Source organism: Natrix helvetica (assembly GCF_964273705.1).
Source record: "Natrix helvetica genome assembly, chromosome: 6".
NCBI lineage: Eukaryota > Metazoa > Chordata > Lepidosauria > Squamata > Natricidae > Natrix > Natrix helvetica.
The window spans coordinates 21,555,681-21,579,303 of NC_138553.1; the positions used below are offsets into that span (position 1 = coordinate 21,555,681).

Consider the following 23,623-nt stretch of genomic DNA (forward strand, 5'->3'; position numbering starts at 1 on the left):
TAGCAGAAACTCAATAATTATAATTGTAACAACTGGTACACTCACATATCCAAACAATATCATGAATATCTGCAGGTCCTATATGTAGGTTAGTCATTAGACTTTTTTTTGTGATGATTCCTAATTAACTAAGGAAGAAAATAGATTCCATAACACACAAAGCCTGCCTGGTTTTATGATTTCTATGTACCTGGAAATGGGTTACAGATTATTACCCCTTAGGTCTTAAAATAATTTTCCATTTTCCGTTAAGTTACCTCTTCTTTTTGATTTTTCAAATTGCAGAGTTTTAATAGGGAGAACTTTAAAAAAGGGAAAGGGATAGAAAAGCAAATGATTTAAGGATTAGAATCAGACTGAATCTTTTGAATTTTTTTGAAATCAAAGGATTTATTAGTCTTGTTAGTCATGATTCATGTTAATTTAAATTGAATCTAATCATAACTAACAATACATTGTGATATTTGATTGTATTTAAATGCATTTCCTCTTAGGAACATGGTTTGAGTTCAATCTCAAATATATAATACTGTGCAGAATGTCTTGAAATCCCACTGTTATGGCAGCCCAGAAGCAAAAAATATATAAATATACACAAAGTACGGGCTATTAGTAGACCAATTCTTTCTGGAGTAGCAGCTGTTGGAAGAAACGTCCTTCTGGGTTCAGTTCCAAGTGGGGAAAAAGACACTGGATTCATGGAAGTTGCTTGGAAAGAAGGTTTATTGATGATGGACAGGACCACATGGTTTGAGATCCTGGGGGGAAAGGGATGCTGAGAGTGCCCTGGTTTTATGCCCTCTCTGAGCTTTTGAATTTGAGCTTGTATTCTGATTGGTTGTCAGAAGCCCATGGGGCCATGCAGGGGCAACTCTGTAGGCTGTCCTGAGTCCCAGGCTTGGTCGAGCCTTGCTGGATGATGTAATCTTCCCAGGTGCCATGCGGTTAGATGGGTAGAGAGCTAATCCTATCATGTCCTGAGAGCCATATCTTAATCCCATCACCCTGGAGCTGAATTGGGGGCATGGTGCTGCAGGAAGCTGCTTGTCTTTAAAACATATTTCTCCTTTTCTCATCCAGGGAAATTGTCAGGTACTGAGGATTTAATAGCTACCAGCTGATGTAAGGTTGTAAACTGTAAGCTGATGCAATGAGGATGATGCAATGAGGTGTCTATATATAGGTGACCATTAGAGGGCGTTTCCCTCTCTTTAGTGACCTCGCTGCCGAAACTCTGACAGAAATATAATATTCTGCCTTTTAACATTTCCTAAAATATTTCATTCTTCTAGGAGAGGGGTGGGTGCTAACTTCCTATACAGCTAAAATAATCTGGGCAAAACAGAAAGATAATCATGGCTTGCTTGAGATGACATAGGTAGACACCCCCCTCCCCCCAGCAATTAGCTCCTAGTATGATGTTCCAGGTCTTCCAATAGAGCAGTTATTGCCATCATTCGCTTTGCTGCTGATACTCTTCCATTTTCTTCCAATTTTTAACCAGCATTAGCAAGCTACACAAACCATGATTTATTCCCTAGCATATTCTGGATTTAGAGGGCATACACTGACTAGAGCATTAACTATATGAACTGGATTGCCACAAAAAGTTATGCTAAAATGTGGTTGGTTTAATTTGTGCATACGAATTAAATTAAATTGCAAATGATTTATGTTATTTTATGTGATAATGCAGGTGATATTACGGTAATAGTTTGATTTAGTTTAAACATTATCGCCAGTGATACCAATGTCAACGTCTCCTTTCTCAGCAATAACGGAAAATCACTAAATCCTGGAGCTTAGTACAAGGTAGCGCCTCAGAAAATTGGGCAGTTGGTTCACCATTTTCATTACATTTTACACTAAGTGGGGGGTGGGGGGGACTTATGGGACGAAGAGGAAAAAAATCGAGGGCGGGACAAATAAAAAGGGCGGCACCTAAACCGACCAAACAGGAAACTAGGAACTGTTGAGAGGACAAGTAATAACTAGGAAAACACGAACGGGGGCGTGGCTGAGCTGAGCGAAACGGAAGAATTTCGCTCTCCTGGAACCGAGAGCTTTCGGCACGAGAAAACGCGCCTAAAATCGCAAAACGCCTAAAGGGACTGGAACCCGGAGGATAAAAGGGGAGGGGTTTGCCTTGGATGATGAGCAGGGAAGGGGCGTAGCGCTGAAGGAGCGGGTTGCGCCTCCGACACTGGAAAGGCTGGCCGAGGGGGCGGGGCCCGGGAGGCCGTCGGCGGCGTTGCTGCGAGCGCGAGCGCTCTCTTCCGAAGTTCCTTCGAGAGCGGTTGGAGGTGGCAACGGCGGGCGCTCGAGGCGACCGTTGAGGGGGCGGGGCTCTCCCGAACGCCCTGAGGGAGAGCGGCAGTTGCCCTGAGGGGCGCTTAAGCGCCTGGTGTGGTTGTCACCGACAGCTCTTCACCTCCAAACAATGGACGAGTCCCCTATGGTAGCCGGGCCCTGCCTGGCCGGTCGGGTCGCCATGGGTGGGGAGAACGAAGCTGAAAGTCGGCAAGGCCCTGCGGACCGAGCCAACGGAGAGTCGCGCCTCAACCTCTTGGACACTTGTGGGGTGTGCGGGCAACACATTCAGAGTCGGCGGCCTAAGCTGCTTCCTTGCCTTCACTCGCTCTGTCAGCGTTGCCTGCCGAGTCCTCACCGCTACCTCATGCTGCCACCTCCCGTGGCCCCTTCGCCGGGTGGCGGCGGCGGCGGCGCCCCCAAAGATCCGCCTCTGCCGCCACCGCCGCCGCTGCTTCAGCCGTCCTCGGCGCCTTCTTCGCCGGTCTCCGCGCCGCCTTCGCCGTTGCACTGTAATCCGGGTAAGAGAAAACGGCGCGCCTCGGCGGTCCCTGAATAGGGCGAATGGGGACGGAGAAGAGTGTTTTGCCGCCTTGATGATTCTGCTCGGTGGTTGCCACCCAAAGGAATAAATAGTAATTCTGTGCCGGGAGGGGAATTAATTGGCCAAAAGAGCAATATTCCTTCCCTCCTGTCCCCGAGGCTTGAGGTGAGACGCATCAGTCTTAACGTCTTGTTACGCGGAGAAGTTCCGGGATGGGAGAGAGAAGTCTTGGAGCTCAGCCAGAATACAACTTGGATCCTGGTTCCGTGGAAGCCCAGTATTAATGTCCACAAGCGTTTAGGAGTTAGGCATCTGCTTTGTCCAAGTAAGCCCAGTATACAGAGAGGCGAAATTGGCTTTATTTTGTTGGCAGCCGACAGGCAAAGACTTGCATCCCATGAGTAGGGTTAGTAGGAAAAGCAAACAATAGTCCTGTGATTTTGGGCCATTTGAAGGCTGCGGAGGCAAATCCTTTATGGAAGGTTAGAAGCTTTCTGTTCATCAGCACGGTTGTGGTGTTGGACTGAAAACTTAATGGGATTTGAGAGATGAGATGCTGAGATCCAATTTAAAACTCCGCCTTTTGGAAGGGAAACCATGATTGATGGCAACTTCCCATTGTTTATGCGCTGCATCCTGTGTTTAATAGAGGTGTGAGCCAGGAAATCCCAAGATGGCTTTTTTTATGTTGAACTCAAGTTCTTGTTTGAAAAACGATTTATGCTGTTAATTTCTTCTAATGGTAATATCGTTAGAAATCTCCACTAATAAAGATTTAGAGGTATACCAGAATATACCATATTCACTATTTCGTGGATTGAGGTTGAATGCCCTATTACCTGTAAGACACCTCCAGTTGTGGGGGATTTCTTGGTAGTTTTATTTGTGTTTATTTGTGTTTATTTGTGTAGAATTCCTTTTCTTTTCTCTTACTTTCATTGGCTTTGGCTCTTTTTGAGTTGCCAAAAGAAAAATGCAGTGATTTTCTGAGACACCTGTACAAGATAGATTTTGTATGTGTAACCTTATTAGTAGATGACAGGAATGTACATAGCTTTTTTTCTTATACATTTGGCTTATAGTAGAAACAAGGAGTTGTGGAGAGAAAACTTGGGAGTCCAATGATGAAGTAGAATTCTGATTCTTATTTGTATTATGAGTTTATTAAGTTATTACATCATATTGTAATCTTTCTATTATCATACCCCTAAGTGTTAATTTTTTGGTATATCACATGATTTATGTAACTGGTTTTAGATACTTAAAATTCTATATATACATATATGTTTTATGCTTAATATTAGTAAATATTAACTTTGCATCTAGCACTATCTACATTTTCATTTCAATTAAATAAAAATTTAAAAGTTATCCTATTGATTCTTCTATCATATTTTATAGATTTTATGTCTTTGCATGGATTTGTCATATTCAATCTTAATATATTTGAATTACTGCTACATTTAGTTTTTCCAAATATCCATATTTTAAACTTATTGTTGAGCCAATGCATATGGAATCATGAAGGCATTTTTTTACCAGACAGATCTCTAAATAGCTTAGAGCAGCGGTAGTCAACCTCTGGGCCACGACCCCTTTGGGGGCCGAACGACCTTTTCACAGGGGTCGCTAAGACTATCGGAACTCTAAATTTTAGACTCCCCCTTGCGTTTCTCGAAATCCCCTGTGGATGGGCTCCAGAGTCATCGCTGGCAATGCAAAGTGTCGCCGCGGCTCCACGCCATGGAAAACATAGCTGCGCGCACACACCCCATACAATTACAGCCTTGGAGACTTCGTAATGGCAGGAAATTCTTCTCAGTCGCCCGGGCTTCTGCAGAAGCTGCTCTCCGACGCTTTCCGAAGGCAAGAAGCGGCTGCCAGCGAAGCTCTCAGAGATTGCAAGAGTCCCGCCGCCGCACCAGATTCAGCAAAGTGGCTCAAGAAGCAACGGGACATGCTTGGGGAAGGGAGAGCCGGAACTGACTGCCCGGGACTGTTTCTGCGCCACTGTAAAAATGTCTGTTTTCCCGTCGCAGGAGGGAAGGAAAGAAGCCAGTCTTTGGAAAGAACCTCCCTCTCCCCTCCAGAGAGCCTATGCCAAAAGACAGGAGGGAGCGGGCTAGTTTGAATGCGGGTGAACGGGCAGTTTAGTGGCGGATGAGAAAGCCCCCCCCCCACTGCCCGAACATGGCAGACGGAGAATGAAAGGAGATTGCGTCGGGTGGGGGGGAGCGTTGGTCCCGTTATTGCTGGAGCTGCTTTTGCTGACTCCAGCATGGCGGTGGGGCTCTTGCCATTGGTTTAGTGGCCCGCCTTCTTTGCTAGTTCGGGCAGGTGGAGAAAGGAGCATGCAATAGTAAAGGGCAAAAGTGCTCCCCTTCGCCCTTGGTGGCAGGGGTGCTTTATCACAAGCCTCCTTTCTTCCTCCGCCCACCTGAGCAAAGAAGGCGGGCCATTAAACCAATGGCAAGGGTCCCACCACCATGCTGGAATCAGCAAAAGCAGCTCCAGCAACAACGGGACCAATAGGGGCTGGGAAATCCATGCAGAGGGAGGAAAACGCATGCATTCCCCATCTCCTCCATTGGAAACAAGGCAACTGTCAGAAGAGGGCAGCTCATGCCACGTGGGCTTGTGCAGCAGCCAAAGAACAGGAGGTGAGGTGACCACAGTATGTGTGTCTGTGTGTGTGTGAGTGAGTGAGACAGACAAGAAGCACAGAGAGACAGAGATGGGGGAGGGAGGAGAGAGACAGATAGGAAGACAGAGAGAGAGGAAGAGAGGGGGAGATACAGAGAGAGAATTACAGAGAGAGACAGAGAGGGAGGGAGGAAGGAGAGACAGAGAGACACACAGAGAATTACAGAGAGAGAGAGAGAGACAGACTGAAAGAGAGAAAGAGAAAGAAAGGAAGAATTGGTGGCTGTGTTGTCTTTTCTTTCCTTTTTTTCTTTTTAAAAGAAAGGCACTCTTTCCACTTAGAGCCAGGAGCCTGCTCTTAAACTTCCCAGACAAAATTTCATTTATTTGTAATTAGAAATAAATATTTTACAATAATTACATATTGTTTTGTGATAATCGTTATGCTTTAATTATGTTCAATTTATAACAATAAAAATACATCCTGCATATCATATATTTACATTACGATCCATAACAGTAGCAAAATTACAGTTATAGAGTAGCAACGAAAATAATTTTATGGTTGGGGGCACCACAACATGAGGAACTGTATTAAAGGGTCATGGCATTAGGAAAGTTGAGAATCACTGGCTTAGAGTCTCAAACCTTCAGAATGTAGAAGATAATGTAAGTAAATACAGCTAAAGATCTGCATGGCATCAAGTTAAATACTTGTTAATAAAATGAACCCTGTTTATGCAGATAGATATAGAATCCCTCGAAATTAAGCAAATGCTGTTAAGTCATGCTAGCTGTATAATTAAGTATTAAACACATTTATGTGATAATTAAAATGTAATGTTTGTAAACTGATTTCTTTGTGATGTAGCAAACATGTATTGGCAACCATTGCAAGATTTTAGTGCATATCCTTAACCTTCATAAAACTGCCTGAAATCTTGTGAGATTTGGGCCAATTTGCATAGAGCAATTTTTTATAATTTTATGTGACCGGTTTCATGTTGTTAAGCTTACTTTAGGGGTAGTTTCTGATCCTATTATTAAAGGATATCTTGGTATTAAATAGAACATAACATTTAATAAACATTGTCCATATACAAATTAGACATATACAAATCCTTTTCTGCAATTGCTTTTCAAAATGTGAAAGCATTATGGTCATTCTCCCTAGTGGTGGAGGCAGCATCCAGGCTGGGTTAACCTTCATCCAATCATATTGAGGACTGAGTCTGGTAACATTGTTAAGCTCCGCCCCTGTTGCTAGGTAGTCCCAGCTTTCGACTCAGTCCCTCAAAGAGGTCGGCTGCGTCATTGCTTATCTCCGATCTGAATTACTATCTTTTGATCTTGGTACATTGTGGATTGTGAGTAATTGAATAATTGTTGAAAGAGCAGTGGCACAGAGACCCAACAGCACTAAGGTCCTCAGGGATCAAGCCTTTGGTGGGTCGGAGCTTCTAAGCCCTCTCAGGGCACGAAGGCTGACAGTGCCTGAGGTAGCCATACTGTCTATAAAGGGCCCGTTTCGCCTCGCCTGTGCCTTCTCGGTCCCTGAACCTTGCCGGGGAACCGTTCCTGGCTGCGATCGTCCCTGTGCGGCCCTTCTCCCTTGTGCAGGCTTGTCACTACTGGGAAATGCTCCGCCGCTCCTGTTAACCAGTTGAGCGGCAAACTGCGGCAGTTCCTTCACGAAAAGGAAAAAAGTTTTAAAAGATACCGAACGGCTGCGGAGCAACCCAGAAGGGAGTGCCGAAGATTTCTAGCGTGCACAGCGCAGTGGCGAGAGAGAGGCTGATTAATACCTTCCATTGCCGATTGCAAGAAGCGGGCTGCGCAACCATTGCAAAAGGGCGCAAATCTCCATTTTAAACTGCTGTCAAAAATTTCCAAAATGGCGGCCGCCATAATTCTGAGGCTTTTGCGGTGCAAGAGAGACCTGAACAGGCACAAACCACTCAACCAGGTGACGTGGCCTTGGCGCCTCAAGCTTCCCCTCAGCCTTCCACATCTGGAGGCAGGGGTTCTACCTCCACAAAAAAGAAGCCTGAAAAAGCTGCAACAAAGTCAAAAAATGCAAAAAAAGCCTCCAGCTCATGATATGAGCAGCAGAAAGAAAAGGCACTGGAGCGCATTCATAGGAAGGCAGCCAGCAAAAAGGCTCCTTGTCCTCAGGCTGCTCATAGGCCTCAACAGGCCCTAGGTTAGTTGTCCCTGCTGATGTCTCCTGGTGACAGGCTTCATAGAGAGGCTCCTATTAACCCTATTTTCCCAATGGATGTCTCAAATATATGGGGGACATCTCAGGAACCTCTGGTTTCTATGCCTGACAGTGGTGTTACACTTCCACCTACGGTCCAGAGACTGGATTCTCTCCCCTCCACCTCTGTTGCACCACACCTAGGCCTGGCACCTCCAATGCTCTTGCCAAATTTTCATGAATTAATTGCCAGTGCCATTTCACAGGGCATCACAGCAGGCATACAGCAGAGGGAGGCCCTTTCCCAGAGGCAGGCTCCTGCCACAGTGCCTCCACAACCAACACCAACCATAGTGGCACCACCTACTGACCTGGTGGTTTCTGACCAGGAGGATCATGAGCTGATCTCTGAGTCAGAGGAAGGTAAGCTAAAGGAGGCTGAGCTCTCTGAAGATGAAGGAAGAGAGACTGACCAAAAGAACTCTTCAGGACTCTTCCCTCCAGCTCTTTTTTCCTCCTTGCTGTACAAGGCTAAGGAAGCCTCTAAAATTGGGCCTCAACATACTACAGCCACTCCCTGGCCAGCTGCTGTTAGTGCGGAATCCCTATACTCTGAACAGACTCTGCCTGCAGAGACAATTCCTATGCCTAAGATTTTCATTGATTTGATCCAAAGACAGTGGACTGCCCCCAGCTCAGGTCCAGGTCCCTCAGCTTCAGATAAGAAATTCTTCAATGTCGCGAATGAATTGGCGCAATTCCTCTCTGTGCCCTCGATAGGTGCTCCAGTGATCGCCCTCTACACCCCTGCACATATGCCAGGGGCTTCGGAGGACGTCCTCAAGCAGAGGAGAAAAAAGCTGACCTTACTCTACAAAGAGGGCATCAGGCTGCGGCCTGGGCTGTCAAGGCTGCCACAACAGCCTCGTTCTTCACCCGGCCATGTCTTCTTTGGCTGCAAGAACTGTAACAGTGAGTCCCTATTTCTGACATCCGGGCTCACCAGGACATTGCGAAGCTAGTGGCAGCTGTCCAGTTCGCTTTGGATGCAACCTTGTCTTCCGCCAGATTCGGCGCCAGAGCCATGGCTCTTCGGTGGCATCCCGGAGGCTTCTGTGGCTTTGCCAGTGGCAGGCTGACGTACGCCACAAGTGGAAATTGGCCTCTGCTCCCTTCAAAGGCGGCTCTCTCTTTGGGGATGTCTTGGACCTGTTCCTGGTGGAGAATAAAGAGAAGCGGAAGGTTCTCCCTTCGGCTCCTAAGAAGGGCTTCAATCGCCAGACACCTTACCCCAGGCGTTCATCCTTTCGAGGCCCAGACCTGGGTTCCTCCTTTCGGAACCAGGACTATGGTTCCTCCTTTTGGGGGGCGGATTATGAGAGCCAGGGATTTAGACAGCAGGGAGGTTATTCTTCCAGACAGAGGTCCCAGCCTGACCGCTTTCAGCGGGGAAAATCCTCTAGGCGTCCCTTTCGAAGAGGGGGGCATTATTATCGCAGAACCTAGCCCCTCAGGGGCCTGTTATCCCATCGGAGGTAGGTTAGCCATGTTTGCTGATGTTTGGGGTACTACCACCTCCGATGCTTGGGTTAGGTCCACTGTTAGGCAAGGGCTTGCCCTTGAGTTTATCTCCAAACCCCCTACTTCTTTCAGGGCCTGCCCTGTTTCCTCCAACCGAGCTTGCAGGCGCCTCATGCTGGAGGCGATACAACATCTCGACATTCGAGCGATCCAACAGGTACCGGCTAAGGAGTGTGGGCTGAGATTTTATTCCACCCTTTTTGTTATACCAAAGGCCTCGGGGGGATGGGGAGCCATTTTGGATCTTAAGAGATTAAACAAGTTCATTTGTTATAAGCGTTTTAAGATGCATTCTTTGCATTCCATTTTGGGATCCATCAGACATGGGGATTTTTTAAGTTCAATTGACCTAACAGAGGCATACCTCCATGTTCCTATTTTTCCTCAACATAGACAGTTCTTACGTTTTTCCTATTTAGGGCAGCATTTCCAATACACTGCCCTTCCCTTTGGACTGTCATCAGCTCCCCGAGTATTCACGAAAATTCTTGCTGCCTTGGTCGCAGCACTAAGGGAAGTGCCTATTAGACTTCAGGCTTATCTGGATGATATACTCATCCAATCGTCATCCCCTAGTCAGGCACGTAGAGATGTAGCATCTACAATCCAGGCTCTTCAGGAGCATAGGCTTTCAATCAACGTTCCCAAAAGCCACCTCCATCCTTCCACCAGGTTGGTACACTTGGGGGCGTTGATTGACACAGTTGAATGCAGAGTGTACTTGTCTCGTGAGAGGCAGGACAATCTCAGGACCTTGGCAGGTCAGACGGCCAGGACTCATAGGTGCTCCTTGACTTCACTATCAAAATTGCTGGGGATCATGGTGTCGGCCATCGGGATTGTTCCGTGGGCACGTTTACATTCACGTCGTCTCCAATGGTTCCTCTTATCTTTTCAGAGGAAGCTCTTGAGCTGTTCCCTAGCCAAGATGCACGTCCCAGCGGAGGTGTCCCACTCCCTCAGGTGGTGGATGTCTCAGGCCATCACGAAAGGTCTTCTTTTCAAGGACCAGAGCTCTCTGACTGTCACAACAGATGCCAGCCTTTATAAACTTTATATAACACAATATAAACTGGCTAGAGCTGAGGGCGGTCCATCTGGCTCTCCGCCACTTCCTCCCATGGGTGAGGGGTCAACTTGTGCTTGTGCTAACGGACAATGTTTCTGCAAATGAACACATCAAACGACAAGGAGGCACCAAATCACGGTCACTCATGGACGAGGCCATGAAGCTGGGTCTTTGGGCCAAGAACTTACTTTCTCTCACCACGGAACATATTTCGGGGGTGGTGAATGTGCAGGCAGATTGGCTCAGCTGCGAGGTTCTGGACAATGCCGAGTGGCAGCTGCATCCCTCGATTTTTCAGGACATAGTGGACAGATTTGGCATGCCAGTCATAGATCTATTCACCACCCCCAACAACAGCCAGCTTCCGGTTCTATTCTCGGTACCCAGTGCATCGGTCGGAAGGGGTGGATGCCTTGAGGTGCAGGTGGCCTCCGGGCCTTCTCTTCGCCTTTCCACTTCTGCCTCTCTTGCCCCGAGTAATACAGAAAATTCTCGGGGAAAAGGCCGAGGAGGTGTTGGTTGCCCCACCCTGGTCACGCAGGACTTGGTTCGCCGACCTGTGGACACTTTCGATGGAAAGACCCTGGAGGATACCTCGGGACAGGATCTCCCTCCGTCAGGGGTCACTGGAACACCCAGACCCTCAGTGGTTCCAGTTAACCACCTGGCGTTTGAGCGGGGCGTCCTAGAGGGGGACAATTTCTCCTCCAGGGTCATCAAGATGATTCAGGCCGCTAGGTGACCATCCACAGACAGAATTTACGTCTCCACCTGGAAAGCTTTCTGTTCCTGATGCTCTTGGATCCTATCAGGGTCACAATCCCTCAACTCCTAGAGTTTCTGCAGGATGGATTAGATAAGGGACTAGCCCCAAATATCATCTGGTGGCAAGTGGCAGCCATATCTTCCGTTTTGACATGTGGGGGTTCTCCTTCCCTGGCTCAGCTGCCTACGGCGTGCAGCTTTCTCAAAGGTGCATCCAACCTCAAGCCTCCTGTGGTCCATAGATACCCTTCCTGGGATTTACCCAAGGTACTTGACGCTTTGACTAAGATTCCGTTTGAACCTCTGTGGGAGGTTTCACTCAGATTATTAACGTTGAAGGTATCATTTCTGGTGGCCATAACTTCAGCACGTCGGATTTCAGAGTTGCAGGCTCTTTCGTCCAGAAAAGAATTGTGCATTTTCCATACAGATCGGGTGGTCTTACGCCTGGATCCCTCTTTTGTCCCCAAGGTGTGTTCCTGATTCCACAGAACACAGGAGGTTATTCTACCCAACTTCTGTCCCCATCCTGTCCATCCACTGGAGCGCAAATGGCACACCTTGGACATAAGGGCTCTCAAAATTTATTTACAACGCACATCTGCAACTCGGAAGTCTGACGCCCTCTTTGTGTCCTTCCAGCCCACTTCCCTGAGTAACAAGGTCTCTTCCCCTATCATAGGCAGGTGGTTAAAGGCCTGCATTTTTTGGCATACCAGTCTCAGTCTCCACAAGTGCCAGTTAGGATCACTGCGCATTCCACTAGAAGTGCGTCTACTTCCGCAGCGTGGGCGGCTCAAGCTTCCTTACAAGAAATCTGTAGGGCTGCCACCTGGGCTACACTTAATGCCTTCATTAGGAACTATAAGATGGATTCATTTGCATCAGTAGAGGTGGCCTTTGGTCGTAGGGTGCTGCAGTCGGTGGTTGGGGCTGATGCTTCATTGCCACAGTCTTAGGCCCTCCCTGGGACAAGTACTGCTTTGGTACGTCCCAGCCTGGATGCTGCCTCCACCACTAGGGAGAAAGGGCATTGGTACTTACCTGAGACGCCTCTTCTCCTAGGGTGGAGGCAGCATCCAGCCCCTCCCTGATTGGGTCTTGATCAATGGTCATACCTTGTGTGTTACTGTTTTTACCTTTGCTGTTACCTGTTGCATAAAATGTAATGCAAATTTAAAAAAAGAGGAATTAATGAGTTGTTGTCTTGGTTATGATGTGGTAATGACAATCAGATGAGATTAATGGCATAGCAGAGGGGTGAAACTGGATGTCCGGAGTACAGGTATATTGCAACTGTTGATGATGACGCACAGGGTCTGGTGGTTGTTCTTTGTCAAAAGCTGGGTCTACCTAGCAACAGGGGTGGAGCTTAACAATGTTACCAGACTCAGTCCTCAATATGATTGGATGAAGGTTAACCCAGCCTGGATGCTGCCTCCACCCTAGGAGAAGAGGCGTCTCAGGTAAATACCAACACCCTTTTTATAATATCTATGAGATACTGAAATATATCCTATTCCATACCCATTAGAAGGTCAAATTGTATTGGATATGATAGATAAATTGGAGATGTATATCTGGCCAGATATAACCCTATTCCTTATAAGGTCCCCAGATTATGTTTGCTTCCTTTTTTATTTTTAAATATATGAGGATTTGTGACCTGTGGTCTTTATAAAGCACTCAGTCCTAGAAATCTTTACAAAATTTATAGTGAAATTCAGTAACAAACAAGCAATATAATTTGATTTTTTAAATATATATATATACATATATTCAAGTTATATGACATTGACACTTAGCCAGCAAAAGAAAGAAAAAAAGAAAGAAAGAAAGAAAAGGCTACAAAATATTCAAAAAAATTAAACTCAATTGCTAAAAATCTTCCTTATAATACTAATTTAGATGGTTAACAGACATCACAAAATCTATTTCGCATGCATGAAAAATCCATATCTTGATAATGGTCAGATACCAAATCCTCGGGATATAACCAAACATAATATATACCTCCTCAACTAGCTATGATTGACCTAAACTCATGTTAATAATGATCCTGTGGATTTCAACCCAAAATATAGCAATAAGGCAAGTCCAAACAATAATGAACATTTCAATTTTTAAAGTGGATCTTTCCAGATCAAATCCTTATTGAACAGCCTGTGAGAAGTCCAGTATATATGAAATAGCAATTTTGTATTAGTTTATGTTAACAATAAATTTCACCTTATGTGTTTCAGAAAAATACTCAACTTAATTTTACTATTCCAAAATTCACATGGTAATTAATGTGACATTCATAAACATTCAGATTACATTTTTGCAAAATTAAATTGCTGGTTTGGGAGATTTTTCATATATATTACAGAAAAAAGGTATGATGAATTGCATTAACTTTAATGATGCCCAGCATACCCCTTTTACGTTTTAATTCCTTATAGCACTCAAAAAATGCTTGTTGTGGAACTTAAAAGGGTAGGGAAAAATTGCAGCCCTGGGCATAAAAACATATTCTTAAAAGAATCAGCACAACAAATCATTGCCTTTGGATGAACTACTTTGAAAACAAAATATATATTTAAAACAACTGAGTTTGTATTAATAATTAGTAAACGAGCAATATTCAACAATATTATCAGGATGTTCCGGTTCCGGCGGCTACGGCGACGGGCAAGGACTTTGCCCGCTCCCGCTCTTCGGTGGGCTTCCCCCGTCTTCGGGGGGGGCACAGGACGCCCCGAAGAGGCGCCCTGCCGAAGGAGCGGCTCGCGGAAGGCTCTGGCACCAGCGGCGGCTGGTGGGGGCTTTTCCGCTTTGCTCCAGGCACCGGGGAGCAGTTTTGGAGGACGCGCCTGCGTCTCGCCCCATGCCGATCGGAGAATGCAAAACTGAAGGAAGCAGCGGCGGTGCGGTGAGATGCTTCCTCTCTTCATCCCCTTACTCTTGAATTGATAGACTTTTCAGTAATTTTAAAAGCTAACCTTTCGGATTTACTCTTTGAGGAGCGGCTAGAGGGGAGGGGGATTCCCCCCCCTTGGACAAGCGGCTTGTTAAAATTCTGCTCTCGCCCCCAGGGGAAGGAGGAGGGGGGAGAGCCAACTAACGATGCCTCACCCCAGTAAAAGTGCTTTTCATGGGACTTAGTTTTAGAACTTATTGATGACCTGAGAACTTTTTGAACTTTTAAAATTTTCTCTATGCCTCTGAGCCCAAAGTTGGCAGGGCAAGATGGCACACTTCCGTTGTCTTCATGAACTGTGAAACCTGACTCCACCTTTAAAATTCAGGCTTCCGGTTTTGTCTCCGAGTCACCCAGAGGAATCTCTTGTGGATTGTTATTTCCTGAACTCTTTGGAGAAAAAACTTTTATCTATTGCTAGAGTGACTAAAGAAACTCCCACCTGTTTGGATCCTCTGCCTTCTGGACTCGCCTGCCTGCTCTACTTCTCCAGCTGCCCAGTTTCTACACTGACTGATCTCTTTGTTTTATAAACCATGTCTCCAAAAAGACCACCTCCTGGAAAACCTGGCTTTGCCACTTCTGCTCCAACATCTGCAACATCTAGTCCAGCCACACAGTCAAAGATAACAGAACTGATGCAACCTAAGACTACAGAGATGGACCTTCAACAAATGCTTCAACAAATTTTACAGGGCCAGGAGGAAATCAAGAAACAGCTAAGGGAAATGAAAGATGAAATTAAAGAGAATCAAGCTCAAATTTATAAGAACTCACAGAGACTGGACCTTGTGGAGGGTGGGGTGGCGGAGGCGAGAGGGGGGGTAGAGGCTTTACAGAAGGGAAACAAAGAACTTGATATCCAACAAATGAAAACAGAGTTTGAGAGAATGTCCTTTTATCTTAGATTTCAAAATGTAATAGAAGCAGATGGGGAAAACATAAGGGACATTATGACTAATATTCTAGCTGAATACATACACAAAGATAAACAGCAGATGGAATGGGAGATAGATCTGGTTTATAGAGTGAATTCAGCATATGCCAGAACACACAATGTACCCAGGGAGGTTCATATTAAATTCCTTAGGAAAAGCACAAGAGATGAAATTCTGGGTATACAAAGGGGGCAAACACTGACATACCATGACAGGGAGATAACCATTCTGAAGCAGATCCCCCAAAAAATTAGGGAGAAAAGGAAAAACTATTCACAATTGGCGAATAAACTATACCAGAAGGGGGTGTGGTTTAGATGGTTGATGCCTGAAGGTATGCTGATATTCTGGGAGGAGACAAGAATCAGAATCAACACACCCATAGAGGCACAGGCCTTTATGGAAAAAAATAAAGCGAACCTAGAAAAAACAGAAGACACCACAATGGTCACACAGGACACGGGAGGGGCCGGAGCTCTGCCAGCGGGGGGTGAAGGGGCAACACCAAGAAAGCTCAGATCACAAAAATGAATAAGAAAACCACAATTTTATAAATATACCGAAAGTAATAATGAAATTATATCTAGACTATATATCATAACTATATAAATTGATTGAAAACTATTTTTTCTAGAATTAATATGCTGATTTTTTATGATTATGTATTAATGTTTGATATCTAGATGTAACCTATGAGTTTGGAGGGAGGGGGCGTCTGCCACACTTGCAACTGCCAAAATTTGTAACCATTCCACTTACCCTTTTCCTTATAAATGTTTTAAAAAACCAATAAAACTTTTTGAAGAAAAAAAAAACAATATTATCAGCTTTTAACTATCTACTGAAAAGGTATATCACATAATTACAGATAGTCCTCACTTAATATTAATTGGGACTGGGAACTCTCTTACTAAGTGGTGTGGTTGATAAGGAAAACATCACATGACCACATTAATTTATGACATCAGTTCCAGCTGTAGTTGTTAATCACCTTGTTAAGTGTGACAGCATGTGACTGTAACTAGTAACTTCCTATCAGCTTCCCCATTGACATGGCTTATTGGAAGCTGGCAGTGAAAGGTGCAAATAGCAATCATATGCCTGGGATGCTGCAGCTGTCATAAATGTGCACCAGTTGCCAAATGCCTGAATCGTGATTATGTTACAGTGGGGACTTTGCAATGGCTACAACTTTGAGGACTAGTTACAAATCTTCTTTTTTAGCACTGTCGTAAATTCAAACAGCTGGTTGGTAAGTGAGGACTAGCTTTACAAATGTAAATTAGTCATCATGCATTGCACTACTGAAGAAATAACATTTATATAGGTAATCCTCAACAGTTCAAGTAACTATTTGAAGATATGAGGGCTCTGAACAAAAGTATTTAGAACTTATCTTTAAAGTTCCAGTGTCCCCATGTATTTTTGGCAGCTAGCTTGCAGTCACAACATATGTTGGGCTTATAACAACATCCAGGATTGCCTGGATTGCCATTGGTAAGCAATGTGGTTATGAGACATCACACTTTACGACCGCATCACTTAGTAATGGCAATCCTAGTTCCAATTCTAGTTGTAACTCGAGTGTTTGTGTGAATATGTATATACATGCACACACACACACACACACACACACAGGTTTTGCCCAGGGCACAAATGACCATTCTCAAATGGTCTTATTTTGGATACATATGAAGACCCAGCTCTCTGGAAAAGATCTAATGCTGAGAAAGATAGAAGGAAATAAGAACAGGATTACCAAAAAAAAGATAGATGGACATACAGGTAATTTACAGTACCATTGAGAGATTTGAAAGACAAGTTAGGGGCAGATCATCTTGGGAAAAATCTGTGCGGTCTGTAGGAGTTAAAAATGACTTGTTGACACTGTCGGGAAAATTTCGCCCTGAACTAATGAGGTCTGGAATCGACGACTTTTCCAAACAGCATATCATTAAGAAGCAGAAAAACAAACAAACCCCGAGAACATGTTCTAATTAAAAACAAGCTTTAATACAAAAATAACAAAATAAGAAATAAAACAAATCTATCTAACTGTTACATTTTGGCAAGAACAAATGTTGTCCGCCTTCTTGAAGACGAACAAAGATCAAAAGGAAAGAAGTCTCTGGAATGTGTGATGTATTAGAAAGCATGCGCAGTAAATCATTGTCAGATAAGAAACACTTCTCTACAGTATAACTTATAATAGAGGCTCAAGGAGACAAAATAACGTAGTGACAGACACAATGATACATAATTAGCAGAACAAAAAAAAAGATAATGCAAGCAAATAATGTAATGTAATCCAAGAAACTAAAGTGATAAATACATTTATTGTAAATATATGTGACACGTATTTCAAAAATATTGAAACTGAAGTAAATGGAATTTGTTTTGCAATCTGTGATTATGCTACTCTTAACTACAGCTATTTTTACTACTCTGGCTATTACCACCTGCCTTCTGCATCCCTGAAAAGAGAGAAGGTACTAGAATCTTCTTTTCTGCTCCTCTGTGAAAATGATCCCAGAATGTTTTATGGTCATTGTATATTTATTACTATTTCTTTTGTTTCTAAATTGTGCTATGAGAACTTGTTAACCTGAAAAAAATTAAATAAATGAATATAATTATAGTAAATGACATAAGAATTGCTGGAACTTACCTAAACCATCAATGCAACTCTCTTCATTGAGTCATTTTCAGGTCTTACTGGGATTAAAGCTGGACAAAAACAAGCAGCAGAAAGAGATAGAAATTACATGAAATCAGGCCAGAACATTTTACTGATTAGTGCTTACAAGATTTGTCGTGTTTTAGATGTGAGCAGAATCATAGAAAAGTGCATGTCTTACTGATTCTTACTTACTCAGCCTGCCTACTGGCATTTTTAGAGGTATTCTACATATCTTTTTAAAAAATGAGCTCCGTTTTTAAAACTATTTTTGTACTTTCTTCTATTGTCAACATAGAGAAAGCATAAATTGCAAAACAAGAGGGATACAAACAGAGCCAGTTTGGTCTAGTGGTTATGTTCTGTCCCAGTCCATGCAACCCTAGGGGTTTTAATTACTTTATCGAGGCACTGCAGGTCTCTAAAGTAATTATCCAGGTTTCACTCACAGTAAGTCCGAGTTTGCATAACCAAGACATGAAATTAAAGGCACAAAGCACAAGTTCAGAAAACACACACAAAGTACGAAGTCCAGGCAAAGTCCAAAATCCAAGCATGATAAAGCCAAGCTCCAACTCCAGAATCCAAGTGCAAAATCCAAGACCCAATCATGAGGTCAGCAAAGAACATATAGGTTTGGAATCATGAAAGCAGGAGTCACAAAGTCAACGCACACACTCTGCAGGAAATGAACAGGTTGTCTCCAACATTGCTTTGCTCCAGGCTAAGTAGCCATCAACTGGTGCATCTCTTTAGAAGGATTTAGGCTGTCTCCTTGTAAGTAGCTTGCTGACCTTTGTTGCACCTCCCTCCTGCCCTGTGCATCATGGGATCCAGAAGAGGAGGCAGTTTCTCATCCTCGCTAATTGAATGTACAGTGCCTCTTCTCTGCCCTGTGCTTCTGGTTGGTCAGGCAAGCCTCCCGTTTGCAGCTATATCTTTTCTGTCTCTTAAGCCAGGTATTTATCTGGTCCAACAATCCTCAAAATTCCTGGCCTCCTCTTGCCCATCCATTCCTGATCTTCCTGATGCTCCTCCGTGCCCCACTCCAAAGTCCCCGTAGCTGGCTCTTCCTCATCGTACAAGCCAGCATCCAGGGAAGCCATTAAAGGTTAAGGTACCAATCTAGAAAGTAGGAAATCAGGAGTTCTAGTCCCATCTTAAACATGAAAGCCAACTGGGTGAACTTGGATCAGTCATTCTCTTTCAGCCCAGCTCACCTCACAGGGTTATTGTGGGGAAATAGGATGAGGAAAATGTGTTGTATATTGTAGAAGCTTTGAGTTATTTGTAAAATAATAAATACAGGATATAAATAAATAAATACCAATAGAAAGGATTAACACTGCATAATATCTCTCAAAGTTGGCATGGGGAAAAACAAAGCACTGCTTGTTAGAGAAACATAGATAAGGAATTGTATCCAGTGACATACAATCCAGAGCTTTCTGATACTAGATTCATGAGGAAGGTGATGTTTGTTGATATCCCACTCCTTTACCATAGTCTACATTAATTTTAGTGTAGTACAACCTATATATCTAATCTTGAAACCTTTGGAAGAGAGAAAGTGAATTGATTAAAAGTGCTTGCTTCTTTGTTCTGCTGCTAGATATCTTTAATGGAGCAAATAGCTTTTTCTTCACCGCAGAGAAAAGGTAAACTAAAGAAATAAAACTAAAACACTGAAATATATTAAATTTTTAAAGCTATATATGACAAAATATTGACTCATTGCCTACCGTAAAAATAGAACTAAGTGTATTTCCTTTATACCACTGGTAGTTTAATATATTTGTCAGTTTAAATGTTTATCTTGAGAAGAAAATTTAAAAAGAAAGAAGAGATGAGTATAATAAGTGAAGAAAATGATATATTACAAATATTGCACTAGGCAATTTTTAATGAAATCCAGTGACTTTTGACAGCAATAACTATGTGCAAAATGTAGCCATTTTCCTGGAAAATGCACTGAACTTATCGCTAGTAAAATATACAGTTGTCTGTAGATGCTAACACAAATATTTTGCAGTTAGTAAGGTTATCAGTTCTACTTTCCATGAATGATAGATTAGCATACAGAAGTATCTGGCCAGAAACATAATTAGTTTTGGAAATATTATTATACTTCTGGGTCAACACTTATCAAGATAAATGCATCTGTGTGCATTGGGGAATGCCATCGTCAGGTACTGAGGATTTAATAGCTGCCAGCTGATGTAAGATTGTAAACTGTAAGCTGATGCAATGTAATGTAAGGCTGATGCTAGTCACGCTGCCAAAACTCTTGACAGCCATTCTCTACAATGGTACAGAAATGTAATTATACAGAAATATATTATTTAGGAGTAGTGCAACGTCAACATGAGATTTGGGTACTAAGGTTGTGCTTTGAAGTGTTCGCTTCCTTTCCTGACTTGATTGTATCTTTAAATTATATGTAGATGGGACTTATTCAATGTGTTCTGATGGTTGATTTGTCAGAATTTCAAGGTTTCAGGAATTCCTAAACATTTTTTGAGATTTCACTTGGTCTAAAATGCCAAGTTTCTCAGTGGAAATTGGTTGAATTTGTTAACAGATTAAGGAATTTTCTGAATACTAATCGATGTTTGTGTTCAGCTAATCTTATATATGTCCATTCTCCGTAGTGGGAAGGGAAGAGGATCCAGGAATGGGTGTTGCTTAGCCCTTCTGCCTGGAGACTGAGCTTATATTGTCAGCTCAGGGAAAGAGGATGTGCCAAGTGAAGAAAGAATGGGGGTGGGCAACTTACCTGATCAACTTACGATCTTGCTGACCTTATGGGAAGCCAGCAGGAAGTGTTTCAAATCATGATTATGTGACCATGAGATGTTGCAACTGGTTGTAAGAGTAAGCTTTCTGTCAAGCACTTGAATTTTGTTCATGTGACCAGGTGAACTGTTGTCTAGTACCAGTTGTAAGTTCAAATATTTGTTGAACAAAATGATTGTAACTCGAGTATTACCTGCAGGTAATTTCAAAACTGGAGAATAGAATGAAACAGGACTGCTAGTAGAAAGCCCATAAAATTAAGAGTAATTTAATAAGATACAAGCCACCACACTATTGTGCTAAAATAATATGACATATACAAGCTAATTAATCAAAATTGTGTCAGGGCATAGTATAGCAGAAATTTCAGTAATTTGTTCTGCAAAAGAAATTAATTATGCTCTTTTTTTACTAGTTTATTTTCTCACTAAGAGCTTCAGTTTAAGTAAATTTTGTCTTGTGAATTATTTTAATGAAAGTTTCCTCTACTGTTAGGATTATTTTAACATGGTAAGATTTATATATTGGTTATCAATTAATCTTCTTTTAGTATTACAGTAGGGAATGTAAGTTGGTATCAAATTTGATGCATAAAGTAGATTGTACACTTTGATATAAAGTTTGCATGAGATTCCAATATTTTTCCCCAGCTAATGATTTTGATATGGACAAATATCTTTTTTTATTGTGTTATATGCACTTACCCAGGGATATTGTGAGTTGTAATTCTGTCAAATCTGAAGATAATGATACAAATTACAATAGTATGCCAGTAATTATCTGCAAAGTATCTTGGAATATAATTATGGCAAGTGTTAATAGCATCTAAGATTATAAATATTCTGTTTGGTAACTGAAATTTGTGAATACTGAGGTAGATCAATAACAGCCCAGAAGTCTACAGATAAATCAGAAAATAAATCAAAATAGTATTTCTAGACAAAGTTGTAAAATGCATATTTCCAAATGGTTTGAGGGGTCAGATGTTTACAAATCCATGGTAGAAAATAGATTTCTAGTGAGCAGCAACAAAATAATTTGACTAAGGCAGATATTATCCCAATTTTGGTTACTTTTGGTTACTGCCATCGTAGGAGTATATGTCTTACACACATTTTTCATGGATTTTTTAAACTCTACAAACTATAAGTTGGTACCCCAAACTTTCTTGTAATGAAGAATTAATTTTTTAAAAAGAAATATAATTACAGTATAAATAATTAAGGTATTCATGGAACTGTGATGAAGGCACTGGCTAAAGGAGAGGGGACCCCACCAGGGGACATAAATAGATACTCCAGCTAGAATCCATTCAGGGGAAGAAATATTTGAGATCAAGCTTTTAGGTCTATATCTTCCGTTTCCCAAGGGAAGGCAAACAGTTTTGTGATATTCTTTTAAAATATTGTAGGTGATCACACATAGGATATCTAGTTTGGGTTTATCTACAAGTGTCTTTAGTTGCTTGTGCCTGAAATTTATTTCACCAGATTCACACACCTGAGAAAGAGAAAAACATAGAGGTGTCAGCAGACCTGCACATAACTGCTATGTCTCTTCAAGAAATGGTGTAACCTTATTCCAACACTGACAGGAAATGGAAAAACAGATCATGACAAACCAATCTTATTTCATTCTTCGACAAAGTGATTAAATTAATAGACCAACAAAATGTTGTGGACATAGCATACTCAGATTTCAGCAAAACCACAAGCTACTTTTTGGTAAACTGAAAAATGTGGGACAGACTGCATCACCACAAGATGGATTTGTAACTGACTGACAAACCATACTCAACAAGTAGTCCTTAATGGTACTACATCTGTATGGAGGGAAATAAGCAGTGGGTACATAAAGTTCCATCTTGGGCCCAATACTTTTCAATACCTTCATAAATGACTTAGATGGAATAGATGGGGGACTCATCAAATTTGCATATGACACTAACTGACAGGAATAGCCAACACCCCAGAAGACAAGCTCAAAATTCAAAAAGATCTTGACAGACTTGAACAATGGACCCTATCCCACAAAACGAAATTTAATGTGGGGAAAAAACAAGGTTTTACACTTAGGCAGGAAGAATAAAGGCACAAGTACAGATTAGATGAAACCTGGCTCAAAAACAACTGTGAGAGGGACTTTTGAGTCCTAGTGGATAGTCACTTAAATATGAGTGGGCAGTTTGCGGCAGCAGCCAAAAAAGCTAATACAATTCTTGGTTGTTGTCTGGATTATCATTTCATTGAAAGTGTACCATGCTATGCACTGAATGGATGGCATCTACTACAGCCTTTTGCAGTCTGACTTGCTGCAGCTGGAACAATGCATAACAAGGTCCTTCAATCCAGGAATGTTTTGCTTTGATATTGAACCAGCAAGGATGGTACATACCAATGATGTATTCCAAGTTTTACATTCTTAAATTTTGGACAGTTTTGCCTTTAAAGCCATGTTTTGAAATCCATAAAGCCTATTTGCAGTTGTCAACCAGCATGAATGGCTTATGGGACCAATTTCCAGAAGAGTCAGATCTCTGGGAAGTTGTCTGTGTGATCCAGAGGTGGATTTCTACTGGTTTGGACTGGTTCTCCCGAACCGGTAATACTGTCTTCAGAGAGCGAAGCGGTTTTTTTAAAAAGTGGGCCCACCCACTCGCTCCTGGGTTATACTTACCTTTATTCTAGCTTCTGAAGCCCAGCTGATCCATGGTGGCAGATTGAAATGCTGCTCCTCAGCTGTTTTTTTTCCGAGTAATTTTTGTTCAATTGTATGCGTGCACTCAGTGAACCGGTAGTAAACTGGTTAGGAATCCACCACTGGTGTGATCCTATATCCATATAGTTGATAGGGAGATTCTTTGCAACACTGTCACTCAGTGAAATGAGAGGGTCACCAATTGAAACTCTAGTGAATGAAGGATCAGTGTCAAGTTCTGTTGCTGTATCCAGCATGTTGCCAATTTTACCTGCCCATTTGTTAGACAAGGTCTTCCCATTCAATTTTGTGATTAAGTGTTATAGGAGTAACTCATTTGTATGGACTGCACATACCAACCAGATCAACCTCCGGTCAAGCTTAACCTCTACCCAGTGCATGGCACCACCTTCACAGCCAGCATTAATATTTTTTTCCTGA

General features: G+C 42.7%; 1 protein-coding gene across 3 annotated transcripts in view; it reads left to right on the plus strand.

Moving 5' to 3' along the window:
• The first annotated feature begins 1,876 nt into the window (after positions 1-1,876).
• The window catches only part of TRIM24 (tripartite motif containing 24), a 63,549-nt gene continuing 41,802 nt past the window's right edge, over positions 1,877-23,623 (plus strand). The window contains exon 1 of one of the 3 annotated variants that reach the window (XM_081957066.1): positions 1,877-2,831. In XM_081957066.1, the coding sequence (XP_081813192.1) occupies positions 2,441-2,831 (391 nt within the window). In that variant the 5' untranslated portion in view covers positions 1,877-2,440. The remainder of the gene's footprint in view (positions 2,832-23,623) is intronic. The other 2 variants (XM_081957065.1, XM_081957064.1) reach the window with 2 other exon arrangements.